The 21,441-nt window shown below is 37.5% G+C and overlaps 2 protein-coding genes across 34 annotated transcripts in view; one reads left to right on the top strand and one right to left on the bottom strand.

The window, feature by feature from the left end:
* The window catches only part of LOC114641392 (C-type lectin domain family 5 member A-like), a 1,576,682-nt gene that overhangs the window by 463,469 nt on the left and 1,091,772 nt on the right, over window positions 1-21,441 (bottom strand). The window lies entirely within an intron of this gene.
* Window positions 18,427-20,633, top strand: LOC114641770 (uncharacterized). Its single transcript, XM_028790791.2, has 2 exons — window positions 18,427-18,568; window positions 18,819-20,633. The coding sequence occupies exons 1-2, from the start codon at window positions 18,543-18,545 to the stop codon at window positions 19,579-19,581; spliced, it is 789 nt and encodes a 262-aa protein (XP_028646624.2). The 5' UTR covers window positions 18,427-18,542; the 3' UTR covers window positions 19,582-20,633.

Here is a 21,441-nt window from a genome sequence, read left to right as displayed (position 1 = left end):
TAAAGACGTTAATAAAAACAAACAGCCCGGTCTCAGGCTCCCTGTGTATTAAGATATAATCTCATAAATACAGCAGGAACATATTATAATAATCATTTACCCAATTATTCAACAATACCCTTGATATGTATAAAATCATACGGACTTTCGGGCGACTAGTCTGTATTAAAGTAATTACATTTCGTTTAGCGAAATGAATGAAAACACAGTTGCAGTATTTCTATTAGTATTTCTACTCGCATTTTTTTTTTTTAAAAAAAAGGACTTACCAGTAATACCAGTAATAGATCGGTGGAAATATTGACCTAAGAATAAAATTTAAGGATTCAGCCATAAGTTCTTTAAAGCATACTTGCGTCTAATAATCAATAATATGACGTACCATGATCTTGATTGCAGGGACTCTCGGGAGAATAGAGTGTTTTAACTAATTATATTTCATTTAGTCATTTCCATAAAAAATAAATAAATAGAAAACATTGTTCTAATCAGATATCGAAGACGCACCGTTTTGTCTTTCTGCGATATTCGAAGTCATCTTTCAGTATTAACGGCAAGCGGCCCCATGGGTCGACGACCGGTCTGAACGCGTATTTTTTAAAATCAGTCTTTTTAATAAGGAGAGTGAGTTCTTTTAGCAAATGTGTGCCCTTTGACCCGTTTTAAATGGACAGCTGTGTAATGGGTCGTTGTCCGGCCGAACGCTTAAATATACGTACATACATATACACCGAAAAGAACGGTATTTTTTAAAATCAGTCTTTATAATAAGGAGAGTGAGTTCTTTAAGCAGTGGACAAGGGGGCTTTAGGGACCTTCAGAACTCAACTTGATGTAAATTGGGGGAATTAGGTGAATAGGATGGGCGATCAAGGTTGTTTTAAAGTCCTTTGTACTATTTAATATTGTTATTGCAACTGTAAATTTACAGTAAATGACTGGCTACTGAGTTCCATTACTGTTACAGTTGGTATGTAAAAATAAAGTAGATTAATGTAAATTGGAAATGGTCAATTCCTGTAATTCAACAGCAGCATATTGCTACGTCACAGTAACTTTGTTGCCCACTTTACTGTGAAGTCACAGTGTGGTATGGTAATGTGATTGTAATGCACTGTAATATGATACAGTAAAATACTGTGAAAGTAATGCAACTAGTAGCCAGTAATTTATTGTAAATTTACAGTCACATTTTTTACAGTGCCTATATATTTTTTCTCCACTTCACTCTTAAAAATTCCGCTTCTTTAATGGCTCTTTTACTAGGTCGTGTGGTCGAACCTTTCCTTGACCAAACATCATTTCATTCTTGGAATGGTCATTTGCATATAAAGTTTGAGCTTTGAAAAGCTTCCTAATGTGTAGAAGAAAACAAAAAACCTGCAAATACGGTAGACATTAAAATAATTAAGAAAACTTGGACTTGGCCTGTGTTGTGGAGAGTCTGTTTAAAGTCAGGACTTCGTGGTATCTCACAAATGTCTGCTCACGGATCGACATTTGATTCTGTTACAAAAGGTTCTTTTTGGGACTTTCACATGGAGGGGTCTTTTGAGAACCAACAATGGCTCCCATATGGCATCGCTCTGAAGAACCACTCTGCCACTTTGATTTATAAGAGTGCTATGCCTTTCTAGACGACTTATAGAAATGGACCAAAAAATCTTAGATGCAATTAGTTCGAAACTGCAAAGTCAGCTCGTCGGCGCACATGTCTGACCAGCATACAAACCGTTAGCATCACTTCGAGTTTCGTCCTCGGTCAGTGGACCTTTCCGTAAAGTGCGTTTCTCCAAAGTCGTAACGGTGACACTGGATAAACTTATTTCTAGCTTCCGTAACGTCATACGCGCCGTAGACTGCACTCGTGTGTGAATAATGGCAGCGCCAAGCTAATTAGAGAGCGACTAAGTGAAATGCAAGTCATTCAGAGCACAATGCAGGTCCTTTTAAAAGACATTCACTTGACCCGTCGCCTCGTCCAGTCGGACATTGTGATGAGGGACAGCAGAAGTGACATTGAAGCATGGCGACAACGACACAGAAGCTGCCGCCTTATTTTCAGTCACTAAATGCGCACTATACGCTTGCAGCTCCTAAATGTACTGTTGTAGTAATGCTGAAGGAAGTTATGCTCTTGTATGTCATTTTCAGTTGCTGCCAAATGCGCTTCCTATTGCCATTGAATACTCATTGAATAAGCAGGACTTCCACACACCAGCATGTTTATAATCAAAAGGCTCTATGTCCATCCATCCATTTTCCAACCCGCTGAATCCGAATACAGGGTCACGGGGGTCTGCTGGAGCCAATCCCAGCCAACACAGGGCAGGGTGCCAACCCACCGCATGCAGGACACACACAAACGGGCCAATTTAGAATCGCCAATCCACCTAACCAGCAAGTCTTTGGACGGTGGGAGGAAACCCACGCAGACACGGGGAGAACATGCAAACTCCACGCAGGGAGGACCCGGGAAGCGAACCCAGGTGTCCCAACTGCGAGGCAGCAGCGCTACCCACTGCGCCACCCAAGGCTCAATATAAAAGACACATTTCTCTTACTTTTAATAGAGCTACTAATATTTAACTACGCAATGCACAAACCCAGGCCGTAAAGTACTTGGGCATTGCTCAGCTATGGATTCGCCACGCCGTCTCACTCATTTTCTTTCTAGCCGACGCGTTTCTTTTTTATGATAGCTCATTTCTCGATTAACTGAGGAAGAGACCGACACTTTTACATGTTCTCGATTTTAAAACACTTACACTTTCCAAGGTGTCCCATAATAAATCATTCATAGCAACACAGTGGCATAGGGTTCTTTTTTGTGGGGGGTTGGGTCGCAGTACAATTCGTGTGTAAGAAGCAGGGTACGGAAAAATATCACACATGAATGAAAAAAGGACATTTCTCTGATTTTTGTACTTCCAAAATAATTTTCAGACTGTTCTTCTGTGACGGCATCAGACACAGCAGTTGAAATTTATGAGGAATTAACAAAAATAAACACAACACCGATAATTATTTATAGGAAGATAAACAACTACTTTACAATTTATAAATTCGTTTCGTTATCAATCCGAATGAAAACATCCCCCCCACCTGTCACTTGTACGCTACACCGCTTCAGGTTTTCGCAGCATAATTAAATTAAACTAATAATTAGGGCTCGGCTCATCACTGCCGCGTCTATACTATATTCTTGGCTAGCTGATGCTTAACAGGAATTATTTGTGAAAAATGACTGCCGTTTCTCTACGTATGAATAAATCTGCAAACATTCTCTTCATTTCTCTCGATACGTCATTTTAATTTTCTATTTAAATTGGTTCACTTATTCGGATATGTTGGCACAGTGAAGCCCCTCCCCGGGCGGCACGAACTCGAGCGACGCCACAGTTTGACGCTGAAAGCCACAGGTCCTCAATCGGCTGATCTTGCACCCCCAAACCCCAACGCGGCCCTGTGCTTTTGTTTAGCGCTGATTGATGGTATCGCACTCTGAGCGGACATTGCGGTTTGCCTCAGCCCGTCTTGGGCTCGTTAGAAACACTTGCCGTTCGTGGAATCCACTCAGCCTCGATTGGAAAATGAGGATTAAAAAGTCTCCATCTCATAAACCCGCTTTGGGGCTCCTAGGTGGAGCTGGTAAGTGGTGCTCGGAAAAAAATGTCGAAAGGATGAATTTCTAGCAAAACTTTATCAACAAATACACCGTTATATATACTGAACAATGAAGATGAGAATGAAGAAAGTCCTTAATGGCAAGAAAGGAGACCAACTGCTAAACTACACCGAGAAGAAAGGAGAGGATCAAGTGAATCAGATAGAATCACATTTACAATTAAGTCAGTCTCAAAAGATAAAGGACTTAATAGCATAAACCCAATTAAAATAGCGACTATGATAACATCGGTGATACACGTGCAGTAAAACATGTGGAGAAATTGCAATTTGTTGTAAAGATGAAAAGTAAGGCGTGAAAACTCAAATATACAGGAAAAAATACAGTAAAGCAGGTTTCCTAAAAGAGGGATTATTCATGGAGTTTGGAATTTGGAGATAATGAGTTAAAGAAGAATGTTAAACGTGAGAAAGTACTTCTGGTCTGTACGTTTAAAACTGGCTTATAAGGAAGAAGAAAGCGATGAGAAGCGAAAGCACGTCGGTCATCTTGAGACTTGAAGGAGACACCTTAGCTGAAGTTCATTGAGATTGTCTTTCTTTTAATGTGAAGATACTTACTCCACCCTGACCGCGACGCTCTAATTGTCAGAATTCTGCTCACACTGCTGCGATGCGGTAGATACGCAGGCGAACAGGATTGTGGGAATGATGTGAAGGAGAAACACGAGTGAAATGTTGGGATCGTGGAGGGGAGCAGACAGCAGCATTTCGGGGATGTGAACTGCACATGAAGGCAGCAAGTACAAAGGGTGAAGGGGAAAGACGAGTTGTCATCTTAATGAGGCGGTTCAAGTCAAGTTAAGTAACGGTAACAATTCAGAACAACTGCACCAGCAAAATAAAAGGAACAGGGAGGACAGATAAAAATGATCCTGGTGTTTGAATTGTTAGTTAAGTTCTACTTTGGGCTTTTATAACTGAGGTTATACATTAGACAGCTCAAACCACCCAAAAAAAAACTTCAAGGATCAGAAAACCATTTAGAGATATCTAATATAAATATTGACATTTTAAATAATTTTTTGATGACTGCAGTTTTAATGCTTCAACTTCAGTATACTCCCTGTTTATTCTTTCTTTCAGTTCAACTGACCCATCATTATTACTAATTGTAAATATTTTGTGAAACGGTCGCACAGTTTTTACCCAAATAATTATTACTAAAATGTCCTTTTCGGTAGTGAGAGTGTTTTGTTTCAATGGTGCTGCAAAATCAACTGAGGTCTTAACACAACTCGAATGAGAGCCTCCACTTGTGAGATGCAGCGCAGTCTCCAAATGGCGTGCACTCCGCTGGGCTCGCCGGGAATCCACAAGATAAACGAGCTTGGAAACTGAGCATCCTGATGGACGATTTGCTGTTCACTTACGAAGGTAGTCTACAACAATAAGGGCCTCACTTATCTTGTATTAAGAGTCGCGTTTTCAATAACACTTGGATTGTTTCAACTGAAAATACAGCCGGTAAGTATATGGGACCAAAATGAACGGCAAAGGATTGTAAACGTCTGAGAAATGAAGAGTGAAAACGTGTGAAGGTCAGGAGTCTAAAACCGTGAGTCCCAGCGACATGCAGCCTGTTATTCTAAGGTCTTGACACGAAGTGTGTGTCTGTGTGTGTTTAGATAGAGATGGATACATTTATTTATTTATATCTTATATATATATATATATATATATATATATATATATATATATATGAACGTCTACACCTGGAAGTGTCTGTCTGTCTGGTGAGTATAACAGTTTAGATATTATTTGTAGCCAATGTTATATGTGTCCTGTTGTTCTTTCTGAATTAAGTGTACAAGAAAGGCGCTATATTAATACATTGTGTTATTACTAGTCTTTTTATTGTTTGTTTTGGCGGTCCGTCGTTTATAACAGTAAGTGACAAAAACTAGACAAGTTCTAAATAAGGCAATTAATAGATAGTGCAGTGTAGAATATGTAGTGTCATTGTTTAGTATGTTTAAAAATATTAGATTGGAAAAAAAATTCATTTTAAATTGATTTCAAACAATATTGCACATATGAATCGTACATTTTTAAAAGTGTAATCACATTTCTCTTTCCTTAACTCTAACGTGCCGTAAACATTGTAATTGTAATATTATTATTGTGTTCATGAATGGAAACGAAAACTGTTGTCAATGAAACGCCGTGTTAAGTGGTCCCCATGCACAGACCGAGCACAAGGTAAACGTTAATAGCGTGCAGTTTCACAGAAATGATCGCATTGTTTAGTGTGCTCTGCGATGGCAGAAACCCTCCTGACTTCACCACACGCCTATTGTTCGGCTCCACGGCCTGCCTTTCCTTCGGATTTTTATTCATTCATTTCTGAAAGTTCTCTTTTTATTTTATTCATACTAACAATACAAATATGCAGTACGAGCAGGTCAGCTTCATACACGACATTTAGGGGTGCAGACTAAAAATACAGCAGACGCAGAGTATGAAGAACGTTTAAATGATCCGAAGAGAGAGAAAGTCCTTTCATATTTTTACAATTTCTGATCGTTTGTAGATGTACCCCAACATCCACTGGAAAATGTTCAAAAGTTCCAAACCACTTCATCTTGTGTACGTATATAATAATTATATTCTGACATGTTGGTGTTGTTTACAGTGGGGCTGTAGTTTAACATAATATCTATTTCTTGAAAAATAACATCCACATTAGTTTCTTTTTTTAACACAAGACTGGACAAGAGGACATCACCAGAACAAATGCCGAACAGTCTCAGGAATATCCACTGTAAAAAGTAATGCGTTAAAAGTACTTAAAAAAATAAGGCAACAAATTACAAGCACTATTTTTCAGTAGATTTAATATACTGCACTATTGAGTAAACTATTTATTAATTTGCTCAAATTTACCTAAAATAAATGAGTTTGATTAAATATAAGTAGCGGTAAAGTATTTTTATCTTACTCAGATTTTCATTTGAATTATTAAAAAAATTTAGCAATAATGCAACACGGGACAGTAATGACTGTATAACAAATAAATGCTAAAATTCCATATATCTTTATTTATTTGAACATACACAGATAGTCACAACAACGGAGTTATATTTTTAAAGGTAAACATCCATCCATCCATTTTCCAACCCGCTGAATCCACGGGGGTCTGCTGGAGCCAATCCCAGACAAAACAGGGCACAAGGCAGGGTGCCAACCCACCGCAGGACACACACAAAGCACACGCCACGGCCAGTTTAGAATCGCCAATCCACCTAAATAGCATGTCTTTGGAAGGAAACCCACGCAGACACGGGAGAACATGCAAACTCCACGCAGGGAGGACCCGGGAAGCGAACCCAGGTCCCCAGATCTCCCAACTGTGAGGTAGCAGTGCTACCCACTGTGCCACCGTGCCGCCCTAAAGGTAAACATTTGAAAATTAAATCACATGTCTGAGGATAACTTTTACTGAATTACTGACATCCAAATGTCAGTGCAAATTTCCTTTTTTGTCTTTTTAAACTTACACACAGAGTATCTCTCCATCAAGTGATGTCGGAGGAATGAGAGGTAAACGGGAAGGAGACGTAGAGGGTGACAGAGTGAAGTCCTGCGGCAGATGGCGCTCTTCGCACACTTCTGTATTTACGCCAGCATATCCCGTTAAATGAATGGCCGCCTTTTCCACCGCTTTTCAGCATACGATAGCGAAAATCATGAAATGAAGTTGGATGTAGGAAATCACAATAGTAACATGGCTAAATAAATCACAGTGTTAAAAATGAACCAGAAAATACATGACCTGTGCAGAACAAGAAATAAATACGAGGTCAAATAATACCGTGACGGTTAGGCAAACGTCTTTTTATGTTGTTTACAGGACAAACGCCATCTCGTTCTCAAACTTATCTCAAAGTGTCATCTTCTTTTTCTGTGTAAAATAGTAGTTTTCAACAATAAAAAAATATGAACATACGTAACTATCCGAGAAATGTGCTTACTTTTTAAAGCAAACCAACAAGGTAGATTGTTAAAAAGAGGCTGCCTTGCTCGCCATGCTTCCCACATGAAGGAAAAGGTTTCGTGAAAACAAGAACTGCTTACGTCTGTAACTGTACGAAATTAAATACTAGTTATTATTCATTACAGAATTAATATGCTTTATACTTACACATTTGGAGTAAAATAGCTCTTATTATGGATAAAAGTTACAGCTGAATGCGTTGTTGTAAAGACCAAGAAATCGATGTGAGAGGAAGTGCAGCGTCATTACATTCATCTTAACTTAAATGTCTTCTATTCACAGTGTAGTTTTTTTTACTTAGAATAAGTTATAAAAAATGTTTACATTTTAAGAAAAGTAATAAGTTAACATTATTCGTAATTTTTTATTGAATTAGAATGAAATAATCAATTAAAAGGGTCAGTCATTCATTATCCAACCCGCTATATCCTATCAGGGTCACGGGGTCTGCTGGAACCAATCCCAGCCAACACAGGGCGCAAGGCAGGAACAAACCCCGGGCAGGGCGCGATATTTCACACATGCAAGATTTATTTTTTACAGTAAAGTGCTTTTATCTTCAATAGTCAAGTGTTTACAGGATTTCTTTGGTGAATTTTGTGATCTCTTTAACTTTGTAGTACTTACTGGGTATCTTTCCAAATGAAGAATTGTAGTATGCAGTAATCGCGAGAGTGTGTTCATCTTGATCTTCAAAACGAGGACTCCATGTATCACACCTCGTACGTATCTTTTCCCTGTGCTTTAATTCTGGCTGTAAAGTCTTTCGACATTTCTACTGCAGTTTTACTATCAGCTCTTGAAAGAGTCGACATTTCTCTCGGAGTAAACAGCCTTTATTGCAGAGTGATATTCATCAGGATTAACATAAATATTATGATCAACTCCTTACAAATCATTGTTATCATTTCATAGTTTTACCCAAATTATACAATTTTAACCCAATTTTCAAAAACAAAGTTGATTTCTAATTTTAATTGATGTATTGTTCCAAATAGTACAGCTAATGGGGGGGTGGGAGTTAACCCTAAGTGATGCTGTAAGGAGAGCCTGTTGACGGACACTAGCAAGTTTCAAAGGAATTTTACTAACATCAAAATTGCATTTAAGTAGAAATTTAATGTCACCAGCCTTTTGAAATACAAGATTAGCAATTATATACCACACACTATCCTTAATTGTTTTTTAGGATAATTTTGCATTCATTGATTTAAAGTATTTAAGCCCCCTTCTGCCAGTGGACGACAAATCGTATTTTTTCTAAGGTCATGGGGTTTATTCCTCCAGATGAAATTAAACGTTTAGACTCAATTGGTACATCCAAGACAAGGGAAGCTTTGATTAGTCGTGCTAAACCTTCAGACTTAGATAGAAGTATTTGGCCATTTAAAGAAAGGTCTCTCAACTACCAAGAATCAAGTCTTTTCTCAAAAATGTGTGTAATATTTGAAAAATGTACATCATTTCTAACATTTGAATCTTTAGAAATCTTAATACCAAGGTAGGTGATGACATCTTTAACAGGGATATTGCGAATGGAGAGTCTATCACATTTCCCCAGAGCCTTTAATTCAGACTTGCTGATTTTTAAGGAGCGACCACATACAGCAGAAAATAACTTTAAACATTGAATTGCTCCTTCAGTTTCTGATTGATTCCTTTAAAAAGTGTTGTTGTATCATCAGCTAACTGTGAACATTTCATTTCCCGGTCCTGTATTCGAATACCCTGAAAATCATCTCTTTTACTATGTGTAGTCAGAACAACATGGGGCTAATGGGACATCTCTGTCGAATTCCTCTGCTAATATTAAATCTTTAGGAAGTCCCATGAGCTAATTGAACAGAACTGTTAAGTTCATTATATAACGACCTTAATACTTTTTGAAAAAAAATCACCAAAGCCAAGCAACTTGATAAAATAAAAGAATGTTCAACTGTATGCAAAGCTTCCAAAAAAGTCTAAAAAATAAAACAGAGCCATCCTGGTCAATAAGGTCGCTGTACTCTATAAGACTAACACTAATCGAATATTGTGGCACATATGTCTTCCTTTTATAACGCCTGACTGGGACTCGTCAATAACTGAGTGAAGGTTTGTTATCAGTCTTTGTGCAAAAACAGATGCCAGGATCTTTCCATCATTACTAATCACAGTAAATGGTCGCCAGCTGTAATTTTTGAACGGGTATATGACCCGCCGAAACCTTCCGAAAGCCATTTTCGGCAACCTCCGTCCTGAGACTGCGATGACGTCAGTTCCGACGACTTTGTGGACGTGAGGGCTGCTGGGAAGAAGGCGGGCTCTTCAAATGTAGGAAGCAGGCAAATCACTGGATCATCGTAACCATTTCACCAGTTGCATTACCTTCAGTTTGTCTTGAATTACTGTTCCTGGTTGGATATATGGTCTGTCTCGTGTGAGTGAACGGATTTGGTGGCAACTTCAGTGATAGAGATGGGAGGATAAAATTTTATATTCTTCATATTGGATTGTTGTCAGAATTTTCACTCTTCATTCTTCATCAGTTGCTGCTACTTTGGTTTGTCCTATGGACTTTGCCGTGAGTGTTTGTCGTGGATATTGTCGTTTATGGGGTGCGCGAGACAAATCGGATGGGGACTCGTGTCGCAAAGTAAAAAAAAAAGCAGATCGTGCAGGGTCGTACTAGTTAAGCTCTGCGCATGCGCGCGCAAATCTGGTAGGCACCGCAGATCGGGTAGCGACACGCATATCGGGTAGACACCGGGTCTCACGTTTAATAAAACCCGTAAACGACAATAAGCACGACAAACACTCACGGCAAAATCCAGAGGACAAACCAAAGTAGCAGCAACAGATGACGAGTGGAAAATACTGAAAACAATCCGATAAGAACAATATTAAAGTTTATCCTACCATCTCTATCAATGAAGTTGCCACCAATCCGTTCACGGGCACGAGACAGACCATATATCCAACCAGGAACAGTAATTCAAGACAAACTGAAGGTAATGCAACAGGTAAAACGGTTACAATGATCCAGCGATTTTCCAGCTTCCTCCATTTGAAGAGCCCGCCTTCCTCCCAGCAGCCGTCACGTCCACACAGCACCATAGAGCGGCAGTGACGTTTCCGCAGTTTCTCTACTTGGAGAGACTTCGGAAGGTTTTCTCAAGTTTTGGGCGCAGGAATACGTCAATATTCGATAACAGAGAATAGTAGTGATGGGCGGAGTGAAGCCTCACGAAGCATCAACACGTTTGAAGCAATTGTGTCGGAAATCGTATCGAAGCTTCGAAGCATTTGACACTCACCTCTCTAGTGACACCTCCTGGCCATTTTCATTAACGTTACACAAACTTATGATCCATTTCAATAAGGTCTGTTACAACTCATTGCTTTTATTTTTTCGCAGCTACAGACTGACAACGAAGAGAAGGGATCGTCAACAGGTTCTAGTGTCTGATGTCTAAAAAATATAAATAAAACTAACGACAGGCAGAATGCACTATACGATAGCAAGAGTTAAACAAAATAAGACGCCTCACTCATGGATTCCCGGCTCTTTCAATTAGTATTTACTTTTGCGCTGTATCATTATAATCGCTCCTGTTATTAGTATTATAATTAACCCTGATCTTTTCTTGAGATCACATTTAATAGCCTTAAATGTTTTCTTTGGTCTGACTTAATTAAAACGGAGTAGACAGAAAATAAAGGTTTATCCCTGTACTTTGCCATGATATAGGTAAGCACATTTGAGAAAGAAAAGGTGAAATCCTTAAATCACAGATGGTATTATTCGATCAAGTATTAAAATATTTCATTTATTAATACTTTACAATATTTTTTGGAGCTCAAAAGTAACGAGTTCGCTACGAAGAAAAGATGCCGTCAGTGGCTCAATTAACTAAGGTGGTTGCTTTTCCAAATTCTGAGCGGATTGCTAGCTTGAGTTCGATCCGAACTAAAGACTCATCATAATTAATAATATTTAAAAAAATACTCTCAAGTGAAATCTTTATAACCAATTTGAACTAAATAATTTTGAGAGATACTGTGGAAGGATCGCATAAGAGATCTGTTCGGGACTCATCCCCACTTAGAATCGCCATCAAAATGCGATGACTAATTGCGTAAGGCAGCTCGCGTATTTACATTAATTCATCTTCTATTCATCGCCATTTGACGTCCATGAACCCATCCATTGAATAAGGTGATAACAAACCCACTGTGGCAGGTCAGGTTGAATTCGATCTGCTGCACCAAACATTCAAAGATGTCAATCCGGAACTCATCAGAGAGGCTGAGAGACACGGCGCAGATCAGTCACCGGCACACCGCAGACACATACGGGAGACTCCGAGGTGAGCAGTGCATGGATCAAGGTCGGCATTAAAGTTGTCTTAGTTTAAAGCACAGTGCAATTTATTAAACATTAACTAAAACATATAGTTGTCCAGTCTGTATCATTCCTAAGCAATCTTCCAGTTATAGAGGCGCAATCCCAGTTACTAACACATTTATCGTGTAGCTCCCCCCACACACACTCAAAGTAAGAACACATTCCACCTTATTAATTTAATATAAAAAAATGTAAACCGCTAAACCCGCCATCAACAACTACAATAACAGTTGAAATCGTCACTCAAATTTTTTATTTTTTTGTTATAGACATAAAACAAGATGCCCATTTCCATTTGATAGATCTTTACTAGTGTTCTCACCTTGCTCGCTGTCGGTCCACGGTGGAATTTACTGTTAAATGGAAAAAAAAAAAAGAAAAACAGACTCTTTTGGGTCACAATTCACAACGGGTGGACGTGGGACCCGAACCCACACAAGCCTTATTATGGAGCGGCAACACTACCGCTGCACCACTACTGTTTTCAGCAAGGTGGATGTATATAATGCATGTTTTTTATGTATGTATGTATGTAATGAAGACAAAAACAATGATATATAGATGTATACTATATGACATACAGTGGGGCAAAAAAGTATTTAGTCAGCCTCCAAGTGCAAGTTCTCCCACTTAAAAAGATGAGAGAGGCCTGTAATCTTCATCACAGGTTTACCCCAACTATGAGAGACAAAATGAGAAAAAAAATCTAGAAAATCCCATTGTCTGATTTTTAAAGAATTTATTTGCAAATTATGGTGGAAAATAAGTATTTGGTCACCTACAAACAAGTAAGATTTCTGGCTCTTCTGTAAGAGGCTCCTCTGTCCTCCACTCGTCACCTGTATTAATGGCACCTGTTTGAACTAATTTTCAATATAAAAGACACCTGTCCACAACCTCAAACAGTCACACTCCAAACTCCACTATGGCCAAGACCAAAGAGCTGTCAAAGGACACCAGAAACAAAATTGTAGACCTGCACCAGGCTGGGAAGACTGAATCTGCAATAGGTAAGCAGCTTGGCGTGAAGAAATCAACTGTGGGAGCAATCATTAGAAAATGGAAGACATACAAGACCACTGATAATCTCCCTCGATCTGAGGCTCCACGCAAGATCTCACCCCGTGGGGTCAAAATGATCACAAGAACGGTGAGCAAAAATCGCAGAACCACACGGGGGGACCTAGTGAATGACCTGCAGAGAGCTGGGACCAAAGTAACAAAGGCTACCATCAGTAACACACTACACCACCAGGGACTCAAATCCTGCTTAAGCCAGTACATGTGCAGGCCCGTCTGAAGTTTGCTAGAGAGCATTTGGATGATCCAGAAGAGGACTGGGAGAATGTCATATGGTCAGATGAACAAAACTCTACTCGTCGTGTTTGGAGGAGAAAGAATGCTGAGTTGCATCCAAAGAACACCATACCTACTGTAAAGCATGGTGGTGGACACATCATGCTTTGGGGCTGTTTTTCTGCAAAGGGACCAGGACAACTGATCCGTGTAAAGGAAAGAATGAATGGGGCCATGTATTGTCAGATTTTGAGTGAAAACCTCCTTCCATCAGCAAGGGCATTGAAGATGAAACATGGCTGGGTCTTTCAGCATGATAATGATCCCAAACACACTGCCCGGGTAATGAAGGAGTGGCTTCGTAAGAAGCATTTCAAGGTCCTGGAGTGGCCTAGCCAGTCTCCAGATCTCAACCCCATAGAAAATCTTTGGAGGGAGTTGAAAGTCCGTGTTGCCCAACTACAGCCCCAAAACATCACTGCTCTAGAGGAGATCTGCATGGAGGAATGGGCCAAAATACCAGTAACAGTGTGTGAAAACCTTGTGAAGACTTACAGAAAACCTTTGACCTCTGTCATTGCCAACAAAGGGTATATAACAAAGTATTGAGATGAACTTTTGTTATTGACCAAATACTTATTTTCCACCATAATTTGCAAATAAATTCTTCAAAAATCAGACAATGTGATTTTCTGGATTTTGTTTTCTCATTTTGTCTCTCATAGTTGAGGTTTACCTGTGATGAAAATTACAGGCCTCTCTCATCTTTAAGTGGGAGAACTTGCACAATTGGTGGCTGACTAAATACTTTTTTTCCCCACTGTACGTTCACTGTTGCATGAAATGTTGCATGAGGTGAAGAATGGATATTTATGAGAGTATTATAGTGAGAGATGTGTCGTCACCCGTATTACTAAAGCTCTTCTTTGCAGCATTATGCATTCTACAAGTCGGCATTTGTATGATGTATAATTTATAATTTTATTTTTTGCCACAAAGTATTATCGGGCACAATCATTTAACAAGTATGGATCATCCACAAACATTCATTTCAATGGGAATTCTGTCAAGTTTTTGAACTCTGTTGATGCCATATGTACTTCAAACGGGAGTTCGATGAATTATGACTCGAAGCACTAAGCAGACATGCACACTGAGATTGTATCATGACGGAACTCCGAAGCCTCAGACATGTGCACTGGGTTAACTGAGGCTTCGAAGCCTCAAGCAGATTCGAAGCCTCAGACATGCGTAGTACTGAGATTGCATCATAACGGGCTTCAAATGGGGCTTCAAAGCCTCAGACATGTGTAGTGCTGAGCTCATGACGGGACACCGAATCCTTGGACATGCGTAGTACAGAGATTGGATCATGATAGGGCTTCGAAGCCTCAAGCAGACATGGTCACTGGTTACTGAATCTTTGTGAAGCCTCAGCACACTCAAAGGCATTGACCTCTATATTTTGAGAGTCTATCTGACACTTAACTCTCTAGTTATATTTTGTAATTCGTATTGACATTACACACTTCACTTAATATAGTTAAACTACAATTCAGGTAGTTGCTGAGAAGTAATTATTGTTCTTGTGGATTGCTGTGATTTCCTTTGTCTGATACATAGTGTCAAAGATATATTGTCATATATCAACTTTATATATATAAAAAGAATAGGTAAATCATGCAATCTTTTTATGGAATGTTTAATTTTGTTCAAAACTGTACGTGATATAGTATACATCTATAAATATATTTTTTTTGTCTTCATTAGGAGAATACAACAATGATGCTCTCGTGTCAATTAAACCAATTTAACGTGTATATGTCAAACAACATATTTCCACATCCGCCGCAGTAAGAACAATAGTAGTACTTCAGTTGTGTGAAGCTCGTTAATTATCCCGATTCGGTGGCTCAATGGTATCGCAACTGTCTCTCGGTAAAAACACCAGCGGTTCACATCGTTGATCCTCCACTTGTGAAAGGTTTTTTTTTCCAATTCCTCCATTTAACAATATTTTCAGCTTAGACAGATAGCAAGCAAATTAATATATAATTATATTGTGTATGTAAAGAGTTTCACTGTAAAATGTAATAAGTTTCATATTTGTGTGTTTGGAGACCCTGGTGTCATATGGCAAGCCAAATTATTATTCAGAGATATCTTTAAAACATTTAAAGATATCTTGAAAACATTTAAAGATATCTCTAAATCCTTTAAAGATATCTTTATGAAAAGCTGTTAAAGATATCTTTAAATGATTTACAGATATCTTCAAATCAATTACAGATATCTTTAAATCAATTACAGATATCTCTCAATGTCACTTTGACTTAGAATATTTTAGTCAAGGTTGTTACTGATATCTTTAAATGAGCACCTGTGTATTTAAAGATATCTTTAAATGAATTACAGATATCTTTAAATGAGCACTTTGTATTTAAAGATATCTTTAAATGATTTACAGATATCTTTAAATGAATTGCAGATATCTTTAAATGAGCACTTGCGTATTTAAAGATATCTTTAAATGATTTACAGATATCTTTAAATGAATTACAGATATCTTTAAATGAGCACTTTGTATTTAAAGATATCTTTAAATGATTTACAGATATCTTTAAATGAATTACAGATATCTTTAAATGAGCACTTGCGTATTTACAGATATCTTTAAAAGATTTGCAGATGTCTTTAAATGAGTGCTTGCATACTTACAGATATCTTTAAATCACTTCCTCTTTATTTACAGATATCTTTAAATGAATTACAGATATCTTTAAATCACTTCCTCGTTATTTAAATATATGTTTACATCACTTCCTGCTGAACTAACAACATCTCCAGATCATATTTATTTTCTAGCAACCATTAATCATGGCAGAAACATCAGGAGCACGTTCTGTTCTCAGGGAAGTTAAAAATATCCTTAGAACCTTTCAGCGCAATGCAGAAGAAGGCTCTTTGGAAATTAACAATTCTAATTTGAGGTTGCTTCAAATGACAAAAACACAGTTTGACAGAATTTCAGTACAAATACCAGAGAACATTCGTATAGAAATATCACATTCTTTAGAGGATTTGTTGAGTTTCTTTGAAAATTTGGAAGATTCTCAGTCAAGCAGTAGTACTTTTACAACTCAACGCAGACGAGAAGGTATGTTATCTTAAAATAAATGAATGGAATGTGTATACTACATAAGTCCTATATATAGAGGAACAAAAGCTAATTTAATATTTTGTTCTAAGTATCCCTCTTGAGAAAAGAAAATAAAACAATGCAAATTCAGGATATTTAGTTATTCTTAATTTCTAGTCAAGGAGAATGTTGCTCAAGAGGTGGTGAAGGAAGTGGAAATAATTTTGATTCAAAGGGAAACGCAAGGCACCAAAAGATTTTATATGTATAAATAGCTTAGGTTTGAATGACTAATTACCTAAGGTAATAGCCTACTTCATCTTAAAAAAAACATTCAAAATCACTATTTGGGATGTGACAGTCAGTCTACCTCACTCTTCCTTATATGTTTGTATATGTAATCTCAAAATTATATGTAAGTTTTTAGTAATATGTACTGTACATCCATTTCACATTAAACTTTAAATATGTCAGTTACAATTTGTGAGTTTAAACAGTCAAACCTAGACCACAAAATGGAGGTATTTTATCTTCTATATTCATTTTAAAAAGAGATGAATATTATAATGGTTGTGAGGTTTATGCTTTGCTACAATAGTGAGTTTAGCAGAGAGAGGGTTACGTTCATTGAACATAGCAGCCCTTTTATCTTATACACCGTCACCAAACACAGTTGTTAATGTACTCGCACAACATGAAGTTGTAAAGGACAAACGTCCCTCACTCTGACCACGCTAAAGGAACTACTTGAGTGATTTTTCAAAAATGAGCTTACAATGCTTCATTGTTTCATGAGTTACTTATGTAATACATATAATGAATGCCCATAATGCTGTACAGTTTAAATTGAACTAAACAGGCTAAGAATAAGTTAATTCCTTTATACTCTATGCTAGGAACAGTCACCATTTGGTTAAATGCATGTAATGTGTAGTATGACTGAATTACTTATAATTACTTACAAATATGCAACCTGGTAAACGATATATTAGCTGTAGGCCATACATTTTTTCTATTATCTTACTTCTTACTATTCTTTATAACAATCATGCTGTTTTGCTTCGTAATGTACAGTATGGTGTTACAACTGCAATACAAAAATGTATGTAGTTTTTTCTATTTTTTCTTATAATACTGTTGGTGTATTTTTAAGAAAATATGCAATATAAAATAATACATAGAATACATACTTATTCAAACAATATAACACACAGGTGGCCATGGTTTACCAAAGATATTGATTACTAGAGAACAACTTCAAATTTACATTTTACGAGGATATTCTGGACAGAAGATTGCTGACCACTTAGGTTGTTCTGTGTCATATATCTACAAGAGACTTAAAAAGGAAGGACTGTCCCCACGCAGTAAATTCAGTGGCATTACTGACAATAATGAACTTGATAATGAAGTAAAACTGCTCCATTCTCAATATCCAAATTCTGGGACAGAGGTAAGTTGTTTTTAGCTTCTAGAAACTGAATTATTTTTATTTGCATATTTTATATGTAGTAACAATGTGGAGAGTACAAGTTTTCCCCATGTTTGTGTTGTCTCTGCAGAAATAGTTTTTTCTCACAATGCAAAGGCCAAGGATATTACATTAATCTGATTTGGAACATTATGGGTAAATGTGTTTAGCTCTACTCTTTCATTGGCTTGGGTTCAGTTTCTCTTCCTTACTTTAACCTACATTAGTTCTGCCCCAGTGACCTCTGCTTCTCTGCAATCACTTATTAAGTTTGTTTGATGTGGTATTTTTATGCAGAACTTTAAAAAGTTAGAAGAAGCTTTTCATTAATTAATCCTGTGCTTATACACACACACCAACATATTAGTGTACTTTAGCTTACTAAAACATTCCTGCTGTATGAATTCCTAACAGATGATCAGTGGATATCTTAGAGCAAAGGGATTAATTATAAAGAATACGCAGCTCTTTAATGAGGATTGACCCTATGAGTACTGCAGGAAGATAGGCCCAAGTAATCCAAAGAAGATCATACCGAGTTGCATCCCCAAACAGTCTCTGGCACATGGACAGCCACATGAAGTTGATACGGTAATTCATTCTTGTACATTTTTGTACTGCTGTATAGTATATTAGGTAGGTCTTACACTTTTAGTTACCTGCATTATTTATTACTAAATTTGATCTGAGCAAGGTAAGCCAGTTTATTGTAATCTCATTCATTTGAGAAAAGTAATAAATAGAATATCAATCAACATAATGATCAGTATTTTCCTAATCAAAGAATATTTAGGATATATAATTTATGTTCTGGTTTCCTTTAAGTTTTTTTTTTTTGTAGATGGGGATTTACTGTTCATGGATGTATTGATGGATTCTCGCGTCTTATTCCATATTTAAATTGTGCATTGGATAACAAATCATTCACAGTTTTAGAAGTTTTTTGCAATGCTGTTGTGAAGTATGGCTTACCATCTCGAGTAAGATCAGATCATGGAGGAGAAAATCCTCAAGTAGCACTGCTCATGAATATCCTGAGAGGACTGCAGCGTGGTAGCCATATTACTGGACAATCAGTACACAACCAAAGAATTGAAAGGCTTTGGAAAGACGTATTCTCACAGGTCATTGAACCATTTTACAAGGAGTTCTATGAAATGGAGGATCTTCGTATTCTGAATCCAGACAATACTGTACACATAGCATGTCTTCATTTAGTGTACCTTAATGAAATTAACAAACGACTTGAACTATTCAGAAATGGTTGGAATATGCACAGAATTAGAACAGAAGGGAACCAAACACCAGAACAGATTTGGTCAGATGGGCTTCTCATCACAAATTCTGCTCCATCAGATGCTACTATTGAACAGCTTTTATTAGAAAACTTACAAAGAATCGGGGGGCCAGCTTTAATTTCTTCTGATGTGACTGAAGAAGAAGAGTCATCCAACACATTAAATTTAACTAATCAGCAGATGGAAATGCTTTCTGCTGAATTTCAGCATGGAGATGGATTACAGGATAACTATTCTCGATGTGTCCGTTGTGTTGTTGAGCTTTTACAATCTAATGCAGACAGCACTGCATCATCATCATCTTAACAGCATATTGGAAAAAGAGTTAAGAGAGTTGTCAACCATGATTTCATTTTCAGTTTTAGTATTAATGGAAGAACCCTAAACATATAATTTCATGTTACGTTTTTTTTTTTATAATTTTCTATCTTTTGTATTGTGCTGGCAGTAAATATAATAGGTTTACAATTATGCTTAGTAAACAGTCTCTTTCTTTGACTGCATCTTTAATAAATGTATGTCATATTTCCTGATGCTGTAAAATACTGCCTTAAAATACACATGCACAAGCAGACATAAAAAGAAAAATCAACTTTACTTCCAGTTTCTAAATTGCACAAGAATTGAGAAAATGTCTGATGTTTAGGTACAGTGGACAGTAGGGCAGAACGGAGTGTCAGAGTCATAGAAAAAATAAAATCAAGGAAAGGTAAATGTTAAAAATAAAAAAAACCATTCAGCAAACACTTTAAATAGACAAAAGAAATTTGAGTTAAAACAGTATGTAACAGAAGGGATTGGAAAATTTAAACTATGAACTGTGCAAAAGAAAATGTTAGTTTAGATTAGTTATTAGTCATATTAAATACTAGACAGAGAGCCAAAAAAATTAATTTGACCATAATAAATTTAACATTAACCTACTAAAATATCAGAAAACAAATTGTCCATTCAAGGTATATGTTTTAACATGTAATGGTAAATAGTAAAAAAGAAAGATATCCAATAGCACTCACTGCACCACAGTAGAAGAGCCAAGAACTAAAGGTGATCCACATGTTGCCTGGAGGTATGAGACACTGTTCCTGATAGCCAGCAGCTTAGAATTCTTTGTATTTATGTAGCGCTTTTCTCACTACTCAAAGCGCTCAGCAAGTGCAGGTTAAGGGCCTTGCTCAAGGGCCCAACACAGCAGAGGCCCTTTTGGCATTTATGGGATTTGAACCGGCAACCTTCCGATTGCCAGTGCAGATCCCTAGCCTCAGAGCCACCACTCCAGGGCCTGGTCCTCAAACAGAACTGGTCTTGTTGATTAACTTATCCAGTCGGTTGACAACTGTTGTTTTAAAAGAGCACACTTGGCACCTTAAATTCATGCAACATATGCAGATTTATTCTACTCATGTCAAATGACCTCAGCAACCCTTGGAAACACAGTTAGCCAATTTTGTATATTGTTTCAGTGATTGCAGCCCAATACAGATTTTGTCCAGTTACATCCTTGGGTATTAATACACCTACTTCTTGGTTTAAGGAATTGGTCAGTTCTAGTGGTATACCATCATCTCTTCTGTTTTGCTAACATTAAGCTGCATATGCTTCCTCAATTCCTCACTACAAGAAGTCATCCACCAGGCCTCCTGTACAGCCCACACTGGCATACCCGCACAAGAATCTCAGCAGTTAGTCTCAGAATATTACATTAGGGTAAGCAGGAAGAAATCTGGGAGTTCTTCAGAGTCCCTGTGTCACTTACCAAACATTTAACCTTGCACACTGTTATGTAGCCTCACATAGCGCTCCATTTATTGTCAGAAATCCAAGACACACAGCAACCACCCATTTTCACTGATCTTAGCTTATATTACAGTAGTGTTGTGAAAGGCACCACATAGGTTAAAAACATGGGCATCGTGTCTGCATGCCCGATCCAAATAAATGAAGGACCTGTATAACAGATTGATGTTGCCTGCACAAATGTGCATCTAACAGGCAAAGTGCTTTGGATGAGGTGCTGTTTTCACCACATGTCTGAGGTTGGTAACTTCAACTGTTTACATAGTTTTCATGATGTAAAATGTTAAGGATGCATGTCTGTAGTCTTTCAGTTTAATATGTTCCATTTTGAACTGCACAATAAAACTCAGGTAATGAAAATAAATTACG

Source organism: Erpetoichthys calabaricus, chromosome 4, assembly GCF_900747795.2.
Source record: "Erpetoichthys calabaricus chromosome 4, fErpCal1.3, whole genome shotgun sequence".
NCBI classification, from domain to species: Eukaryota; Metazoa; Chordata; class Cladistia; order Polypteriformes; family Polypteridae; genus Erpetoichthys; species Erpetoichthys calabaricus.
This window is presented reverse-complemented; position numbering and strand designations above follow the sequence as displayed.